This window comes from Schistosoma mansoni, chromosome 1 (assembly GCF_000237925.1).
Source record: "Schistosoma mansoni strain Puerto Rico chromosome 1, complete genome".
In the NCBI taxonomy this organism is placed as follows: Eukaryota; Metazoa; Platyhelminthes; class Trematoda; order Strigeidida; family Schistosomatidae; genus Schistosoma; species Schistosoma mansoni.
The window spans coordinates 49,742,678-49,762,843 of NC_031495.1; the positions used below are offsets into that span (position 1 = coordinate 49,742,678).

The window sequence follows — 20,166 nt, forward strand, 5'->3', positions numbered from 1 at the left end:
ATCTTCACTTTATGCATTATTAACAAGTTCTTATATGATAAATAATGATATCCATACCTCTTCGACTTTACGGTTAGTTTGCATATGTTGAATGTTACTGTCTGACTCCAAGTCCAACGTCTGGACCCCCTCCATTATTTCAGTTTTAGCAACCCGGTAGTACCACTAACTAGTCCTCTAGTAAACTATGTGACTCAAAGCTGGTCACATAAACCTTTACATGGCAAATGAGATTTTTAACTGCGGTTTTTAAATAAACTAGCTGACGGACGTGTACAAAAGACGCAGCGTATTAGGAAACAGCCAAATGTGTCTTAACAAAAGATAGTAAACAACTGCAGCCGAATAAGTAAAACAAACAAAAAAATAAACCATATCTATTCCAAGTAAAAAAATTTTCACTGAAAGCAAACAGGTGAAGAATAATGAAGCACAGCCAAAATTATAATCCATCTTGAAGAATTGCATAATAATAAAATGTCAGAATATTTCATACAAATTTCATCTTAATAGATTACAATTTTAGTTGAACCAGTTCAACTCGAACAGCTTTTTTGTATTCTTCCAAGCCACCTGGTAATGAATGCACACGACTTCCTTTAGCACTGTCAACAGGACTTAAGCCCATGCGTGTACACACCCATACTTCATTACATACAGCTTGAATTAAACGTTCGTCATGTGAAACAAGTACAACTCCACCGGGAAAATTAACCAAAGCATCAGATAAGCCTGCAATCGTTTCCACATCTAGATGATTTGTCGGTTCATCGAGAACAAGCAAATTTGGACTAAAAATTGAAAGGACAGAAAATGAACTCCTTAGGTATGTCCTTTTGAATAACAAGAAATACACCAATATTCTACATAAGTAAATCCAAATGTACAAACAAGACTACGTTCACCTAGTTAGTGGTTAACTGTACATGCAGGACAACCACATGATATCAGAATATTCGTGACCGATAAACCCATCAAATTAGTTAGCAAATGTATGCATCGTTCAAAGTCGCAACAACAGTTGATTTTTTTATTCCCCAGCTAGTTAGTTAAAGATCAGTGGGAAGTAATCCATTTCAACGTTTTTAATTTTATTTGCATAGGACGTTCTTCCTACAAAACATTACTGCTTCAAACTAGCCAATTTCATCAAGGCAAGCCGTACATGTATTATATTATTATTATTTTGTCTATGCACTTTAATAGACTACAGTTATTGTTGAGTAGTTTAAATTTTTTGTTTCTAACCAATATGTACCCCTGCTAAAATTCAAACAATACTACTAATAGACTTGATACAATAGATGTTGCGCATCATTGTTAAGTATGTTGGTTTGCTTGTGTTTATAATTTTGATCACTGGTTCAAATTCATATCTAATAAGTTTTCTAATCACTGCTAGTTGGATTGTTACGATTGATAACGATAATAGCAGTAAACTTCTCACCTAACTTCAGAGTTTCATTACCTCCGATGAACAGATTATCTAATATTTTCTCAAATACTGTTCTTTATACATCGATTCACCTTTATTTGAGGCATTTTTTCGACTTGTTTTACTGATTGTTCTTAGCCTTTATGAACTTGAGAAGTACGACAATTTAAAGTAAAGCCCTTTTGTGCAAGATTTGGTGTTTTCGTATTTCTCTTTCCTAGGCACAAAATGCAGTGGTCTGCTGTGTTACACTGTACAGTTGTAATACAATCACTGAAAGTGAATCAAGTAATTACGCATGTACTCACTAGAAACGACTAAGGAGAATGTTGCTACGGTCATTGTGATAGATACTAGTACTTAGTAAAAATTTCACATGAGCTGTATAAAGGTAGAATAACGAATAGAAGATTTAGAAACTGTGTGGGGCAGTTTAACATAGTACAATCGATTAGTGAGTCATTATAATATCATTTAATGGGATTACCAAAATAAAATGACTGTCACTAATTGGCGTAAAATTTACCTGGACATACACATAGCAACAAATGCAACTCTTGATTTTTGTCCTCCTGACAAACTACCGATTGGTTGAAGAGCAAGCATTTCCGTTATATTGAAATTCGCCAACTGAGAACGATAAACTTGTTCAGTCTGGTTTGGGAACTTCCTCATCAAAAATTCTAAACTGCTTAATTTTAAATCCAGCTGGTCAACATGATGTTGGCTAAAGTAGCCAATACGTAAACTGCGATGTGCGTGGCGTAATCCTGAAGTCGGTTCTAACTCACCTAGAAGAAGCCGAAGTAATGTCGTTTTACCTGCACCATTTTCACCAACCTGAATAAGAAAACAGTTGACAAAAATTAATAATTCACCAAATGAACTAGCAATACAAATTGAAGTACAATAAGACCTAAGAAATCCATTAGTAATTCAAAAGGAAAATTCTAGAAGATGAAAACAAGTTAAGTGTGTGTCGTTTAGGAATGAAATTAAAACCCATAATACTAGTCGATATTTGCTCAGTGAATTTCAACCAGTAGTCTGCACTCACTTTGTCATTAACTGTTAGTAGTCAACAAGTCCATGTATTTGAGCGGTTGGGTGAGTATTCGCAGTAGCAGGTCAGATAAAAATCAATCTACGCACAGTGAAAGCCAGAGTGGATTAAGTTAATCTGGGTCATCTTTGGTACCATCATTATATTGGTTCAACTGTAAAACGTCCGGTGTACAAGACATTGGTGACAGCAGCTTTTTGCATGCCTGCAAAGCTTAGTCTTTGCAGGTTGATGTTGGGCGACCTCGTGTAGGAACATTGTTGTCTTCGGAGGATTGCTGACATTTAGTGTTAGTAATGCGGAGATTCGGAAATGTGTGTTAGGGCACAGTGACGATAATTCGATTGGTATCGCAATCTTGAAACACCAACCTCAGTAGTTCGAATACATGTTATAAGTATCATCCCAGCAGTTTTCGCATCGTACGTTATTTGCCAACTCTCAGGCTGACTGAAAAAAGTGGAGAGATGGTCGGTTTATAGCAAGGTACTGCGGTATTAAAGAAAACCTTAAAAAACTGGCATCGATCAATCCATCAACACTATTTGAGATTCTAGAGATGGTGTAACTCAATGGTTCAAGACGTTATCAGACATGCCTTGGCTCACAATAGAAGCCAGTGGCAACCCTGATTTAGTTTTCTGTCATATTCTGCATAAATGTCAGGCAAATTTTCTTAACTGAAAGAAGTCTTTGACTGCTATATTTTTAATAGAACTGTCTTATCATATACTACTCTTGTCCATCTATTGGTTGACTTTATTGGTATTTTTTCCTTTATTTCTTTATTGTATCATTTCTTTTATGTGGCACATTTTCGGAATTCTATAGCACCAAAATTTATACACTTCAAATAAATAAATACATTTAACCACAGGCCTTCAGGTTTAAACCCCGCTTCACCTAGTTCAGTGGTTTCGTGCAACCAGATGAAATCAATAGTTGAGCGTGCCGACCGCTTCATTTATCTTGGGAGTCTCATCAGCCTTGTGGTCTGGTGTGTGACGAAATCTTAGCACAGATACAGAAGATTCGTTTAGCTTTTGCCAACTTGCGTCATTTATGGCGTAGGCGAGATATCCGTCTAGCAACCAAAGGATAGGTTTACTGCGCAACAGTTCGTTTCGTCCTACTTTATGACTGTGAAACATGGCCGGTAAGAGTTGAGGATATCCGTAGGCTACTAGTATTCCATCATAGGTGTCTTCGAAGCATTGCTCGTATATCCTGGGACCACCGATTAAGTAATGCAGTTGTTAGGAAACGGGTACTAGGTAAGGACGGCAAATCGATTGATGAAGTAGTGGAACTTCATCAGTTGAGATGGCTGGGACATGTTACGTATGCCCGACTGCCCCGACATGGGATGTTTCATGGTGTAGGAGCAGGTTGGAAGAAAGCTAGGGGCGGCCAGACCAAAACATGGCACAAATCCATGAATTTACTGTCAAGTGGACTGAGCCATGTTGGTAGGTGTAGACTACCTGGTTGAGATTCGCGAGATGATAGCAATCGATGGTTAGAGACCCTGAATGACATGGCTCAAAATCGTCTACAATGGCGAGGGTGCATCCACTCTTTGTGTTCTGCCACATTCTAATCTTCTGAATTCTTCATGTCTCTATCTTTTTTCTCTTTCCAAATTTATTTCACTGGATTATACTCCTTCAATAACATCTTCAAACCCTAATCTTTCCGACTACTGCTTATACTCTTACTACTTCTACTATTATGGGATTTGAATCGACAACTGCATCTCTGTGCTAATGTGGTATAGCAACTCAAACTGATGCACGTACGTACGAAGTTCTACGTTGTGACTGACTGAAACTGGATAAATGAATTATATCCATTCATTGAAAAACTTATTAGGAAGTTTATAAATTAACGAACTGACATTCAAAAGATAATATTTACAGTTTTTAATCAATGAAGCTCGATGTGACTTACCTGATATGAAAAGTGAATATTTTAAACAAAGGACATAGTCTGAAAAATAACTTACAATGCTGATTCGTGAATCTGGTGAAATGCTCAAGTTGACATGATTTAAAATTGGTTTGTCCAGTACATAATGAAAACAGACTTCATCAAGTTGTAACAAAGGAGGAGAAAGTTTCTCACAATCTGGCAGTCGAATCACAACTTTTAATTCTTTTTCAGGAGGAATTAATGGTGGCAACTTTTCTAAATGCTTAATTCTACTTTGTACGAGGGATGCACGTTTTGCATTGTAACGAAATTTATCTATAAATTGCTAATATAAATAATTAAAATTACAATATAAGTGAATATCATTAGTCAAATGAAATAGGATTTATCAGCTAAATAATCAATCAACAAGTAGGTCTATTAACGCTCTCTAACCAAAGCATACCTTAGACTGTGAAAGGATTTTTAGAGTATAGTCAAGCAGCATACCCAACTATAACCTGAGGGTGAGAGTTACATTATGAGATTATTAGGTTTCTTCATAATATCTACAGTAGGGATAAAACTTAAATATAACATTCTGGGGACATTTTTCTCAACAAACAAACTTTATGACTCTGAAAAGCTGCAAACTGTGTCCCCACTTAGCTATCAGTAACAATCATTAAGCGTTTAAAATGATCAAGAGTATGAACTACTGAGGAAATTAGTAATTCACTTGCGTAAAGCAAGCAAATAAACCGAACAACAAGAACCATCAGAATAATCACAGTACACACTTCAGCTGTACACCATTCAGCTGAACATTTTGTCGGATATTGATAAATGATAATAAAATGTTGGAAAGATCATGACAAAATTGGAGATCGTAATTAACTACATACAACTAAACTTAACGAACGAAATTGAACATTAATAACTGAATGAAATATTGCTTTGAACTTGACCGTAGCTGCCATTTTGACAAGGTGGTCGGCTTCGCCTATCGTGATAACTCAACCGAGCTATACTGGTTGGAACACATGTTCCTTTAGGTCATACCATGTCAGACAGGTCGACTGGAGAACTGTAAGGCTAAAAGCAGTAATTTAAGGTCTGAAGTACTGCTGACTGTAGAGGGGTGTGACAGCAGTAAGGTGTTTCCCTCGGACAACCAGTATCCACAGTGATACTGCCTTCTCATAACGGAAGGAAGGGGTTAGAAAAGGTCGAACCTGAAAATTTCACACCTCACCTTACCCCGCAGGTTTCCGTCTCGAACAGTAAGGTCTTTTGAAGTGCGGAGCTAACACATCAAAAGCTCCCCACGAAAAGGCTGCGCATGACCAGCTTCAAACAGTTGTCCCCTGTGCTCTGCGATCACGTTCTCAGGTCATTAAGACCAACTCTATCCCGATTTCCTTTTCAGGTCCCTCAAGAAGAAATATCCTTCCACATCCACAGTGTGGGCAATCGAGAAGTGACAACCGCCCACATACCTCTATCAGTACTTGAGATCATCTTGTTGACGATCGAATCCCTCCATCATCTCTTAATAATCCCCCTATCCCCACGACTAACCCTTCTCACTTATCTTAATGCAACCTTCCAATACATATATGGTTGTAAGCAGCTGATGAAAAACCACGAAATATAATGAATCCATATTATTCTGCCTCAATTATTGCTCTAGCCTTTCATGATGATATAGTTTTGTTTGGGAAAGACGCCGACAAAATAAAGTCTTTTGACCACCTTAATCAACAATGTAGGCATTTTCGGGATATGGTTCTACTCCTCCAAATGAAAAATGAAATTTCAGAATTGGTTTGCGTCATTGGTTGAACAATTGATAGGGAATGAAGTAGTTAAACACATCGACCGCTTCACTTATCTTGAGAGTCTCATTAGTGCTGGTGGTCTGGTGTCTGACGACATCTCAGCACAGATTCAGAGGACTCGATTGGCTTTTGCCGACTTGCGTCACTTGTGGTGTAGGTGAGATATCCCTCTTCCAACCAAAAGGCAAGTTCACCATGCAGCAATTCGCTCCGTTCTACTTCATAGGTGTGAAACTAGGCCATTAAGAATAGAGGATATTCGTAGGTTACCAGTGTTCGACCATTTATTGATTTAAACACATAAACATTGATACATGGAGGTGCCTAACGTATTTGCGCCACACTCCATCATTCGATTTGTGTGAGAGCTGGAATACTGCCCGGGAGTGTCTTTGAAGCATAAATCGTGTATTTTGCGATCAGGGAGTGAGCGATGTCTAGGTTAGGAGTGGGTTGCTAGGCAAAGGTGACAAATCGATTGAAGAGGTAGCAAATCTTCATCAACTGAAGTGTTTGGAACATGTGTTACGTATGTCCAAGCACCACCTAACTTGACGGGAGATTTTGTGTGGTGCATGAATAGGCTGGAAGAAAGCTAGGGGTGGCCAGACCAAAACATGGCATCAGTCCATGAAGTTAGTGACAATTTGACTTGGACATGTTAATAGGTGTAGACTACCTGGTTGGGGTCGGCTTGACTTTGAATGACATGGCTCAAAATCGTTTGAAATGAAACAGGTGAATTCGTTATTTGTCTTTCTCCAAACTCTGAGATTCTAAATTCCTCATAACCTTTATTCATTTTATTTCGCTAATTTATATTTTTTTCTCGAGTCATATTTTCGAAGCCTAATTTTTTCTATTACCACTGATATTATTACTACCTCTACTCTTCTGGGATTTGACTTGACAATTTCATTTCTCTGTGCTAATAGGGTATGGCAACTTGAACCGATATTCGTACGTACCAGGTTCTACTTTGTGATGATTGTCCACAAATGAAGGATATCTTCCTCGTCTTCTCACTTAGCCCTTGACATTCCAGTGGAAGAAGTTATATCTTGAGTGAAATTATTTATTAGATTCACCAAAGAATATTGATCTGATTCACAGTTATTTGTTGTTAGCGGGACATAAATTGGATTAAAGCATGTTTCATGCGTGATGGTGTTGCTGCGCGCTGATTGGCTAATTCTAAACCAACCAGCCCTGGTAAATTATTGGAGAAAAATCTAGAAGCTTCTTATGTATATACTAAAAATATATGAACCTTATTCAAACTAGTGATTGCTGTTCACTTACCATTGTTATTTTGAATACAATTTCGTTCCTGTTCAACGTGTTCTGATTTTGGGGTCTTGTCGAGAGTCATCGCATAAGAATACCAAGCAATAGGAATAGCCGGGTCGTTTATTAGCAAAATACAATTATAACATTTGTGTATAAGCGTATTTACAGTATTTTTTTAGAAATGAGGTGGTAAAATGGTGTAATAAAACAAACGAAATAACCAGAGTGTGTTAAACTTGAACTGATATACATACGTACAGGTTCTACGTTGTGACTGACTAGCTGACTAAACTCATTTTTACTGATTTATTGTGGTTTGCAGATTACCTAACTTAATGAGATAAAGTAATGTGACTTTACGAATTTACCAAATACATCAATATAAACTTGATTTCATATATTACACCATGAATTAAACAGTCCCGTATGAAAAACAAATGGGTTAACTTATTCGCTAAAAATACGTGAGATGGTAAGAAACAAACTATTTAGAAACATGGATTAATAGTTTTTAGTGATGACTTAACTCACCTGTATATGCTCTCGTTCAGCTTTCAATGACTCGTACTCCCTTTGTTGATTTAGCAATCTTTCAGAACGAGCTTGCTCAAAAGCATCATAATTGCCTCGGTATGCATCCAAACGCTTGCAATTCAAGTGAATTATATCAGTTGCGACTGTATTTAAAAAACTTCGATCGTGTGAGACAATCAAAAGGATGTTGGACGAGGACTATAAACAATCAAGTGAAAGTAAAATGAAAAATACAGTGAAATTAAGCCTCTACAAAAGCAAAATAGCCGATTCTAAACTTGCAGGTCACATTAGAAAAACCTGACCACATATTTATACTGCGTCATTGAGAATAGAGAATGTTCGCATCAAATATGTTTGCTTCCAAATACCCTGCTGATGCCGAGGGTGGCGAGAGTCAGCTCTCCCTCTTGAAACGCTCTTACATGGCCACGCGTATACAGCCACTGTCAGGGAAGTCTTACTCACTGCCTTCTATTACTATTATTATTATTTAAACGCATAAGCATTGGTACAAGGAGGCACCAAATACATATGTGCCACACAAATCATTCGATTTGTGTGAGGGCTGGAATACTCCCCGGGTACCCAAACAGAAGCAGGTGGTTTTCTTAGGGGGCCACACTTATTTATTTATTTAAACACATAAATAGTGGTACAAAGGGGCACCAGATATATATGCGCCACACAAATCTCTTTCGTTTTGTGTGAAGGCTGTCTAATACTGCCCAGGGGGCCACACCCGGAGCCTTCAACCTAAAGATCTGATCCACAAAGCAGTAGGACAACGTAAAGGGATGCAGTCCCATGGCGGCCGGTGACCAACAAAAGGTTCATACGTCATTTGTTTCCTTAGGATCCTAGAGCCGATGTGCACCATTGGTTTGGAACCAGGGTTTTCCAACTCCCCTACGTGGATCCTCCATGTCCACCAACCCGGTTAAAGCGCCGGACATTTGCTTTTCGTTCTCTCGATTTCGTAAACAACACCCCCGCCACAAGGTGCCTTCTCGCCGCGGGGGTGTTGCTCCACTGCCTTGTGGATTAGACCTCTAGGTCAAAGGATCGGGGAGTGGCCTCCTAAGAAAACCACCTGCTTCGGTCTGGATACCCGGGGAGTATTTCAGCCCTCACACATATCGAATGATTTGTGTGGCGCATATATACATGGTGCTTTCTCGTACCAGTGTTTATGTGTTTAAATAAATAAAATAACCACCAAACATTTAAGTGATGTAATGAAATAGACGGATAACTTAAAAGGTTTGATAAGATTGGGATAAAAATTGATGAATAGTAAATAACAGGATGAACTACAACGATAGTGTTGAGGTTACTGTCTTGAAAACACAATAGTACAGCTGGAGATGAAGATAGCGCATACTCCTTGAAAAAAACTAATATAATTCATTACTTATCAACTTCAGGACTTAATGAAAAAAACAAGTAATCAGTCCATGAAATAATTGTGCGTAATAAAAATCACAGCTGGAATATATATTTTTCAATCCAAGTTTACATAATTTTTATCAACACAATGAGATTAACAAAATGAAAAAATATCTTTTGATAGAGCAATAAAATATGTAAATTATGAGATAACATTAAGCCAAAAATTTAGGAGATAAATAATGAATGCATCGGTATTTGTTGATGCATTATGATTCTCTTGATACGATCTTAAGTTTGTTCAACTCGGTGACTTTAGATTATATTAAACGGCTTGAAATAGAAACCAGTGAAGATCCTCCCTATGTGTTCTATTGTTCTATTCCCCATAAATAAAGATCCACCTCCCATAATTGAAAATATTTCTTTCATTTATTGAACTGAACTTTTTAAAACATTTAGTTTTCTTCTTTATAACACAATTCTTTAACTATTTCTTTAAAACGGTCGTTTTGCATTGTATAGTCCATTATTTTGTCGCCGATTGTACCGAACCTAAGTTCGAATGGAACAGACGTCTTTGGGTCTTTGAACTTAAATCCGGTCTCCCACATGCTGATGACAGTAGACATAATCTGCTCTGAACAACCGATCAACTTGCAGTCATATGAGAAACACATGTTGGGTAAAAACAATATCTGTAAATCAAGTAACACTAGCTACCTCTTCAATATTTGCAAAAAATCTTATGATATTCGCAGTATAAGTCCCTTAATTACCTTTTACCCAATGGGTTACCAAGTAAGGCAGCTGGACGTTTGTAACATATTCCCCGACTAACATCTGTCTAATTAGCTAAAAAAGGACAGCCAAACCGGAAGACGAAGTTATTAACTATCGGACTTAGTAATGTATAGAATGTACTGTATTTATTGGTTAGAAACCTTAAGTGACACGATTTGAAACTAGTCGCTGTACAATAGATTCATTCATTATTTATCACCCTTTAAACCTTGATTTTTAATATCATTTCATAATCCGTTAAAGCGAATTTAAAAAGTAAACTAAATACTGAAAAACTTTACCTGCAAATAGTCTTCTAACCAAATTATTGCGCGCATATCAAGCATATTGGTAGGTTCATCCAGCAAAAGTAGGTCTGGTTTTGCAAAAAGTGCTTGTGCTAAAGCTAAACGCATACGCCATCCGCCGGAAAATTCTTTTGTAGGCTTACTCTATAAAATAATATGAGATACCTTTACCATTAAACAAATATTATAAACATTTACCAAATAATTTATAAATTTCGACCACAACAAAAACTTTTTGAACCCTTGGTCAGCATAGTTCTCAGCACCCTAAACTTTATTATAATTCAATACCGGGAAATCAGATAATTCCAAGGCATTAATTAGGATTTACGGATCAGATCTTTATTTGTACCAAATCCTGAGATATCCTCATTTTAGTCTTAAGGTGGGAATCAGCCACCACGGCAAACAGCTTGTTGAAATGTAGACTACACATTATTCATAGTTATGATAGCTAGTTATTATAACTGAGTAGTAACACCATCAAATAATTATAATGGTACTTGGAAATCATGTACGGGTTTATATATGAATTTTTTTCTGAATTTCAACCTGCTTCCTGTGTTGAAAAAATTGATTCAAGCCTTTACTGTTCTTATCATAACTAGTACTTTCGTACTTTCGACTCGTAGATTTTACGTATTATATTTAGTTATATAATCTATTTCATTGTCATCATTAACTCAAACTGCCTCGATTCGTCTAATAGCTTTATTAGAGTAGAGCCTGATGAAGATCTGACTGAAAACAGTAATGTTCGCTTTTATGTCCTTTTGATGTAAAATTGAATAATGTGATACTAACAAACCTGCATTTCCTGACTGAAGCCAAGACCATGTAAAACGACAGCAGCTCGAGCTGGAGCCTTATCTGCTTCGATTGCATTCAAGCGAGAATAAATCTCTGCAACCCGAGATTCTATTGTGCTTGCGCTATTAGATAAACCTGGATCTGTGCCAGAACTCGTTTTCATTTCAGCCTGAAGGCGAGCCAATTCAATAAGAAGGGTATGTCTTTCTATATCAGCTTGAAGAACGCTTTCCAACGCAGGTGTGGAATCACCAACAACTTCTTGTTCTACATGTAGTACGCGGACACCAGGTGGTAAGCGCAAATCTCCCCTTAATGTTTTTGGTCAGAAATGTAAAAATTTAACTACCAATTGTAGTAAGTAGTTGTTAAAACTATGAAGATAATAAAAAGATATATATATATATATGACATACCATTTACCCCGGTATTAGAATCCAAACCCATAGGTAGCTATAATTCTCTTAGTACAGGAAAGGTGGTAAATATTTGCACTTTTTAAAAAACGATTATTCATCTACACAATTTCACAGGCTTTCTTCCAAAGTACGAGATAATATTCACAAAATGAAGTTTATCACCCGTAATAAACTATCAAAGGGATACCTACAGTCTATGTAAATCAATTTACAATTCTTACAGTGAGATGAAAAAAAGCAATTAATATAAGCTCATAGGAAGTACCTAAAAGAATGAGTTTATGTCCTGCAATTAAATTTAGATAGTTTCCCTAACAAACAGACGAGATCAAAGGTTGGGGAATGAGAACTAACCACTCGTAAAAATCAAAAATATGATAAGGAAAACGCTAACTTTTTTATCGATAAACACTACCAATATATTCTAATTAATGTTTCATACATTAGCAAATAACAAAAGAAGCATATTAAAAATGTCATCACTAAAAATTGTCCAAATACATATGACCTATGGTTTTTCAAATGAAATGATGGTATTTTCTAATTAGCTTCCCGAAACACAGATTGATGTTTCTGGTAGACAACTAATAACTTCATTTTCCCTTTAATGTAGTCCCGTCTAACTGGAAATATTAAGCGATTATTGACCAACAGCTTAATTAAATCAACCACAAAGATGACAGATGCACATGTCACGTACAAATACACTTAGGACACGTGTAAACAGAGCGATATTAAAACAAACAAACCAATAAGCACATAACAGCACCATAAACGGATTCGTATGAAGTAAATTGCCGAAAAGTAAACTAAATAAGTAATTCTTAGAGAATTTGGAGTACCAGAATACATGTAAACTACTGTCACTTGTGAAAGTGATGAAATCAAAATAGTGCGTGCGCAGTACAAGAAGCCACTTTTATTTTTCAAAAATGGGATTGTTATTGATCTTTAGATCGATTCAAAACGGCACAAGGACTATGTAGAGATAAGTAGGTTTGAGAATAACTTCGTTCCGAGCCCTACTGGACTTAGTGTCGGTCTCCTAACGTGGTTAAAGAAAGAGGGTCGGTCACAGAGATAACAACCCCAGCTGGAAAATCGCTAACTGGAGAAAACCAATAGGTCTGTAGATGAATTTTTTATCATAACAAAATAATCTTGGAAACAAAATATCATCAAAACAAGGATACGAACTGAGCATCAATCTATATCACGGAAATAGATAACAGAATAAAACGTGTAATCTGGAGAACTCGTAGAACAGAAACAATCTACCTATTCATCTTTTTATATCTCAAAACAGTATTTTCTTTTTTTTTTAATGAAGTGACTCGCCACTATCTAGTTTTACTCAGCATTAATATGTCAACTTAAAGTAAGCTACTAAATTTGAATTGACGCTTCAGCCTTTTTGATTACTACAAGGACTGAAGTAAAATTGACATCTTTATAATGACAACAATTGAACTTGATTTCACCATAAATTTGAACGTTGTGAATTGATGAAATTCAAATCCAAAACATAACACATAAACTACTTTGGAAAAGTGAGGGAAAACTAACACCTACTTGGCTAACGATCGAAGCAAAGTTGTTTTACCGAAACCATTTCGTCCCACCAGACCATACCTCTTACCATACGTGAGAGACAGATTGGCACCTTGTAAGAGAACTCTGAAAATAAATATGAAAAATAGAATAACCTTGCGAAAAGACAGGAGGAACGTAAAAACAAGTAGTATGCATGATTGTGAAAATCTAAGTTTGCCTTGTTCTTTTAACGTATAGTATAAGTTACCATGATCCAAGAACTGCTGCATCCAATAGTTAACTGCACTATGGACCTATTATGATTCAACTTACCTACAGAAAAAATCCCAAAGTAAAGAGAAATTATTAAATAACTCGCCTACCAAGTACTGATCTATGTACTCAACTTTAAGCCACACCGTTTTTTGTGACAACCGGTGTTAGCTGGTTGTCTAACTTGACGTAGATGATGCTGGGTACCAACTGGTGACATATTAGTTGAAAGCTGAGTGATTAAACGATTAATGTATCATTTCACAGCGAAACTAAGTACGTTAGCCAAACCAGGAGAATTTTTGACTTGAATATAGCAGCAAAACTGCGAATATTTATTTGTCAATCCCACCACGGTGACAATCATTTAGAAGAGAACCGTAAACTATTGGTTTGTTAGTTACAATGGAATTATTTCATCCAACTGATCCTCTTGACAGATTTGAACGATGAAGGGAGGAATTATTTCCTAATGTGCTAAAATGCTCTGCTTTACTTTAAACTATGGATTTTGTCAATATACCCCCGAATACGGGTCATATTTGAGGGATTCGGATCAGAAAATACAAGGATCATCAATCCATATAAAGTATTATACGCCGGAAATATTTAACGATGACCATTATGTAACACGATTGACCAGGAAGTATCTATCTCCCTATATGGTTTAGACCAATAATTAATGGCTTCAGTGACTGATTTTATGATTCAACTTCCCTCTACGGTAATCAGTATGGTACACCAAACGGTCATATAAAAACATCCGTTAAACGTTTTCTCCTGGGAAAGACTATTCCCAGAAGTTATAGAGTTGAGATACATACATTCGCCGTTCGTATACCTGACTCAATGAAGGTCTTAGACTTTTTACAACCCAGAAACAATAAACTGAACGAATAGGTTTCGGATAGCCTGTGTATTACAAAATAAATGGATGTCCACTACATTTTAGTAGGATTATAATGACACATCTACATTGTGACCACTACTGTCCTTTAGAAAATCCACTGAAGTTTTGATGTAAAAGCTAAAGTTAGAGGGTAAGATAATAGTCCTTGTAGATGTTGGTTAAGGAACAAATTTATCAATGACATTTTTGTGCAGGCTTAAAAAGATCGGTTCAGTTACAGGCCGCGTGAGAAGCCACTAATATCAAAAATTAATTCACATGATGGTCCGTGAAACATACAACAAAGTTCAAGTATTAGGGTTAAAACATGAAGGTTCTTAACCGAGTATAAAACAGAATATAAAAAAAAGAATTAGTTTACGTCGAAACGGTATAATAAGGTTAACTAACGTAAAGTAAAATGAAGTAGTGACAAAAAACATGAGAATAAGCAAATGCGCAATATGAACATCTACAGTTCCAGTACCAAAAATGCAAAACTAGGGTGTGGTGGGACCTTAGTGGGGTTAGCAAATTTTGACCCTGAAAATGCACACTTCGCCTTATACCACGGATATCCGTCTCCGGCGGTAAGATCCCAACAAGTACGGAGCTAACACAGAAATTACTCACAAAAAAGTCGTATGTGACCGACATCAAGCAGTTGTCCCTTGGGCACTGCGGTCACGTTCTCAGGTCACTAAGACCAACTCTAATCCAATTTCCTTTTTAGGCATCTCTAGAAGAACCTTTCCATGGTGTGGGCAAAAGGGAAATGATAACTGCTCTCATACCTATACCAGCACTCAAGATCACTGTATTCATAATCAATCTCCTTCAATTCCTATTATTCCTCCTACCTCGACTTTCAACATAAAACTTCCTCCTCAAGTGTCACCATAGCCAACGATTCTAGTGCGCAAAACACTGTCCCAGGTCTACTAAAACCTCTCACCAAACTACACATTGGGGTCTTCAACGTACACACCCTTCCTCCTTGGCTAAAACCCTAGATTTTCGTACGGTTGACATATGCTGTGTCTCCGAAACACACATACAGGGTCCTAGTGTGGTCATTCACTTGACCTCTCCTCGCCAAAATTGGGAGCCGACGAGATACACCCTCCGTGTATATGGCGCATATATATTTGGTGCCCCCTTGTACCAATATTTATGTTTAAATAAGTAAATAAATGGCTAGTTCTCGTGGACCTGCAGGTATATGCATAGCACTTAGTACGAGAGCAGAATGAGCACTATTAGAGTGGGTCCCCGTTAACGGTCGTCTATGTGCTGTTCGACTAAACGGCTCCGTAAGAACTCGGAAGGATAGGGACACATGTCGTTGCCTTTTCGTCGTTCCTGCCTACCCTCCCACTAACTGCATCCCGGATGAAGTGAAAGATGACGTTCACAGGAAGCTCTCTGAACTTCTTCATAAAGCTAAACGCTTAGATAAAGTACTCGTAGCAAGTGACTTTAACGCCCAAGTAGATAGCTTAAACCAAACAGAAAGACATTTAGGTGGGTATTTTAGTACCTCAAATCAGCGAACAGATGATGGTGATCGTCTGTTGCAACTGAGCTCAGGCAATCGTACATTTTTAGCAAACACTAATTTTAAGCAATAAGGAGAGACATCGTTAACATGGCGACCCCCTGCACCAAACCAAAGATGGACTCAAATAGACCATATTGCCAATAGCCATCGTTGGAGAGGCTCGATAGAAGACTGTATATATATATTGGCAAACTCAACAAATTCAAGACAGCCTTCAGCAACAGGTTCCAGGCCTTTCGTGGTCTACTCAATAGAGAGGGAACTACTATGGAGAATAACTGGAAGGGGATCAGGGAGCCAATCACTTCTGGGCCACTAGAAGCACCATCACAAGGAACGGATCACTGTTGGCACACTGGATAAGATTGAAGAAAGGAGAAACAAGAAGGCAGCAATCAATACCCGCCGAACAAGAGCAGAATAAGCCAAGGCACAAGCCGAATACACAGGAGTAAACAAGCAAGTGAAGAGGAGCATCAGAACCGACAAACGCAAATATGTGGAAGACTTAGCAATGACGGCGGAAAAGGCTGCGAGAGAAGGAAACATGAGACAATTGTATGATACAACAAAGAAACTCACTGGGAATTACCATAAACCAGAACGACCAGTGAAAAACAAGGAAGGCAAGGTAGTCACCAACATTGAAGAACAACGAAACAGGTAGGTAGAACACTTCAAAGAACTCTTGAATCGACCAGCTCCACTGAACCCACCCAACATCGAAGTAGCACCTACATACGTCCCAATCGTTGTTGGCCAACCAACAATTGAAGAGATCAGCATGGCCATCAGGCAAATCAAGAGCAGCAAAACAGCAGGACCAGACAACATTACAGCAGAGGCATGGAAAGCAGATGTAGCAGCAACTGGAAAGATACTCCACATTCTCTTCAGTAAGATTGGGGATGAAGAACAAGTACCAAAAGACTGGAAAGAAGGACACCTGATCAAAATACCAAAGAAAGGCGATCTCACCAAGTGTGATAACTACAGGAGCATCACTCTTCTCTCAATACCAGGAAAAGTCTTCAACAGGGTGTTGTTAAACAGAATGAAGGACTCCGTAGACGCCCAACTTCGAGATCAATAGGCTGGATTCCGTAAGGATCGATCGTGAACAGACCAAATCGCAACTCTACAGATCATTGTGGAACAATCAATTGAATGGAATTCACCACACTACATCAACTTTGTTGACTGCGAGAAAGCATTTGATAGCGTGGACAGGACAACACTATGGAGGCTTCATCGACGCTACGGTGAGCCTGAGAAGATAGTCAACATTATACGGAATTTTTATGATGCAGTAAACTGCAAAATCACGCGTGGAGGACAACTCACAAACTCTTTCAAAGTAAAGACCGGTGTTAGGCAAGGTTGCTTACTCTCACCCTTTCTTTTTCTCCTGCTGATCCACTGGATCATGAAGACGTCAACATATGGAGGGAAGCACGAGGTACAGTGGACAGCTAGGATCCAGATGGACGATCTAGACCTCGCAGATGATCTGGCTCTTTCATCACACACGCAACAACAAATGCAGGAGAAGACAACCAGTGTAGCAACAGTAGGTCTCATATACACAAAGGGTAAAGCAAGATTCTCCGTTACAATACAGCATGCACCAATCGAAGGTGTGAAGACGCAAATCGGCAAAGCAAGGGCAACATATTTACAACTAAAGAACATCTGGAACTCACAACAATTGTCAACCAACACCAAAGTCAGAATTTTTAATACAAGTATCGAGAAAGTTCTACTGTATGGCGCGGAAACCCGCAGAACTACGAAAGCCATCATCCAGAAGTTGCATGTGTTTATTAGCAGTTGTCTACGCTAAATACTTCGGATCCCATGGCCAGACACTATCAGCAACAAGCTACTGTGGGAGACAACAAACCAGATTCCGGCGGAGGGAGAAATAAGGAAGAAGGGCTGGAAGTGGATAGAACACACATTGGAGAAGTCACCCAAGTGCGTCGCAAGACAAGCCTTCACATGGAATCCTGAAGGTCAAAGGAGAAGAGGAAGACCAAAAAACACATTACGCCGAGAAACGGAGACAGACATGAGAAGAATGTACAAAAACTGGATAGAAATAGAAATGAAGGCCCAGGACAGAGTGGGTTGGTTGGAGAATGTTGGTCAGCGGCCTATGCTCCATTGGGAGTAACAGGCGTAAGTAAGTATGAATTCGGTGTTCATGATGTTGTGCTAATGAGGTATGGCAACTTGGACCGATGCATATATGTGCTTGGTCCTATGTTGTAGGTGACTGACTCAATTGCTGACCAATCTATTTGTGCACACTGATGACTGAGTTGGCAGCAATCAGAAGGCCACAGGAATACTTTAACCGTTCCAATATGATTGCAGTTCTAGTTGTGCGTACTTTTACTGCTCCGTGAGTTTTTATTTTTGCTGATAAACATTAACGTTCATCACTCCCAAGTTAAACAGATAATTTCGATGACTGTTTTCTATGCATAAATACATAAATATAAGGCTTTTATATTAAAAATTCTTCTGAAAATATACCTGCTACCATAAGCAATGTCAAAATTTTCCAAACGAATATCCCCTACGTGAGATACTACATTTGAAAATGAGGCTAGTTCCCGTCGGTCAGCCTGTTGACTAACTGTAGCGCGTTCATTCTCCTTGACCTCGATGGCCTTCCTAAGGATTAATATTCAGTTACGAAGTATGACTAACCCTGAATTACCAGGTCTTCCGATAGTTGCTTTCTTCAGCTGCTTTTCTTTAATTTTAGCCTCAGCCTTTTCTAATTTTTTAGAATCAACGATAGTACTGTTTTGTTTCTTCATCATCCAGATACTAGAATTGTCAACCACTCTTTCACTGAATGTATCCAGTAAACTTGCCATCTGCACTGGAGCATCCAAAGTAATTTGTTTTTCAACAAATCCGTCAGACCTGTGCCAACAACGTTAAACTAAAACAACGTACGGTCTCATCAGTTGATAAATCTTTTTGCATAAAGTTTTTATTTCTTGGTCACTATTTTGACGGTGAAATCCATCTAAAACTCCGCCGATTGCGTCATGCACATCACCCTCAGAGTCAAAATGCTCGGCATTTTCAGTGAGAATACCTAAAGTAATCAGTGACAAATGAAATGCTTTTTACTTTCTATGTAGCTAGAGATATCGTCATCCAAACTAGGAAAAGTCTCTTTAAACAAAGAAACAGCTACAGATATCGCTCCAGACTCCATGGAGTGACGCACTAGTCAAATTTTGCGCTGGACAACAGACTTTCTTGAGCCAACAATTCTTATCATGTCGTGATGTGCGAAGATAGATGATTTTGGAATACGTCGCTTATCTGTAGGTAATAATTACTACGCTTCATCGTCCGAGCAGATAATTTTTACATCTCCGTGACGTTGATTTGTCAATGTTTTCATATGAAACGTGTAATTTAGTTTTAACTGTCAATAGAAACTTGCCAGAACATTGAAAGTACACCAATTCCTGAATATGCTCGATTTTGAGTAATTCAAATTGTCACCGCTCCACTTCGCAGAGGGCTACTGTCTTGAGACCCAATGGTATGCCTGATAAAATTGAGGGAGTCTGTGCCGACCTGACATTACCGAATGTCTACAGTAATGCCATGTTTTTGTAGTTGTTGGAAAACAAGATCCAGAAATTCTTTAGCTGGATTCGCAATCAAGCAGTCATCACACATACGTGTGCACAAACTTGAGACCCCTAAATACGCCATCGGCGAACCTATGAGAAGTTTGTGCAGCATTTCTTAAACCGAAAGCCGCACACTGAAATTCGTAAAGTCCAAAGAGTATGATGATATCTGCTTTAGGATTACCGTCTGCAGCCATAGGGGTTTGTTTATATGTTTTGATCAAGTCTATTTTCGGAGAGGCAGTCGCAAGTTTCGAGGTAGCAGTCAAGTCGATGTGGTTTTCGTATTAATTCGGAGGTAATCACCAGTTGGACGCCAATCATTGTTGTCCTTTTAGGGCCACTTACAAAGGAGATGCCCATGGGGTGTTTGATAGCCGGATTACTCCAAAATTTATCATATGATCGAGTTTGTTCTTGGCCAGCATTAACTTTTCGGGAGCTAGTTGGCCAGCT

At 38.1% G+C, this 20,166-nt stretch overlaps 1 protein-coding gene across 1 annotated transcript; it reads right to left on the reverse strand.

The window, feature by feature from the left end:
* Positions 1 to 514: 514 nt before the first annotated feature.
* Positions 515 to 19,322, reverse strand: Smp_049500 (putative atp-dependent transporter; the record flags this gene model as incomplete). Its single annotated transcript, XM_018794719.1, has 11 exons — positions 19,193 to 19,322; positions 19,013 to 19,157; positions 18,758 to 18,979; positions 18,581 to 18,721; positions 13,356 to 13,460; positions 11,363 to 11,675; positions 10,549 to 10,698; positions 8,072 to 8,272; positions 4,504 to 4,755; positions 1,962 to 2,275; positions 515 to 791 (listed from the first exon to the last, which is right to left on the reverse strand). The coding sequence occupies exons 1-11, from the start codon at positions 19,278 to 19,280 to the stop codon at positions 515 to 517; spliced, it is 2,208 nt and encodes a 735-aa protein (XP_018649103.1). The 5' UTR covers positions 19,281 to 19,322.
* Positions 19,323 to 20,166: the final 844 nt, after the last annotated feature.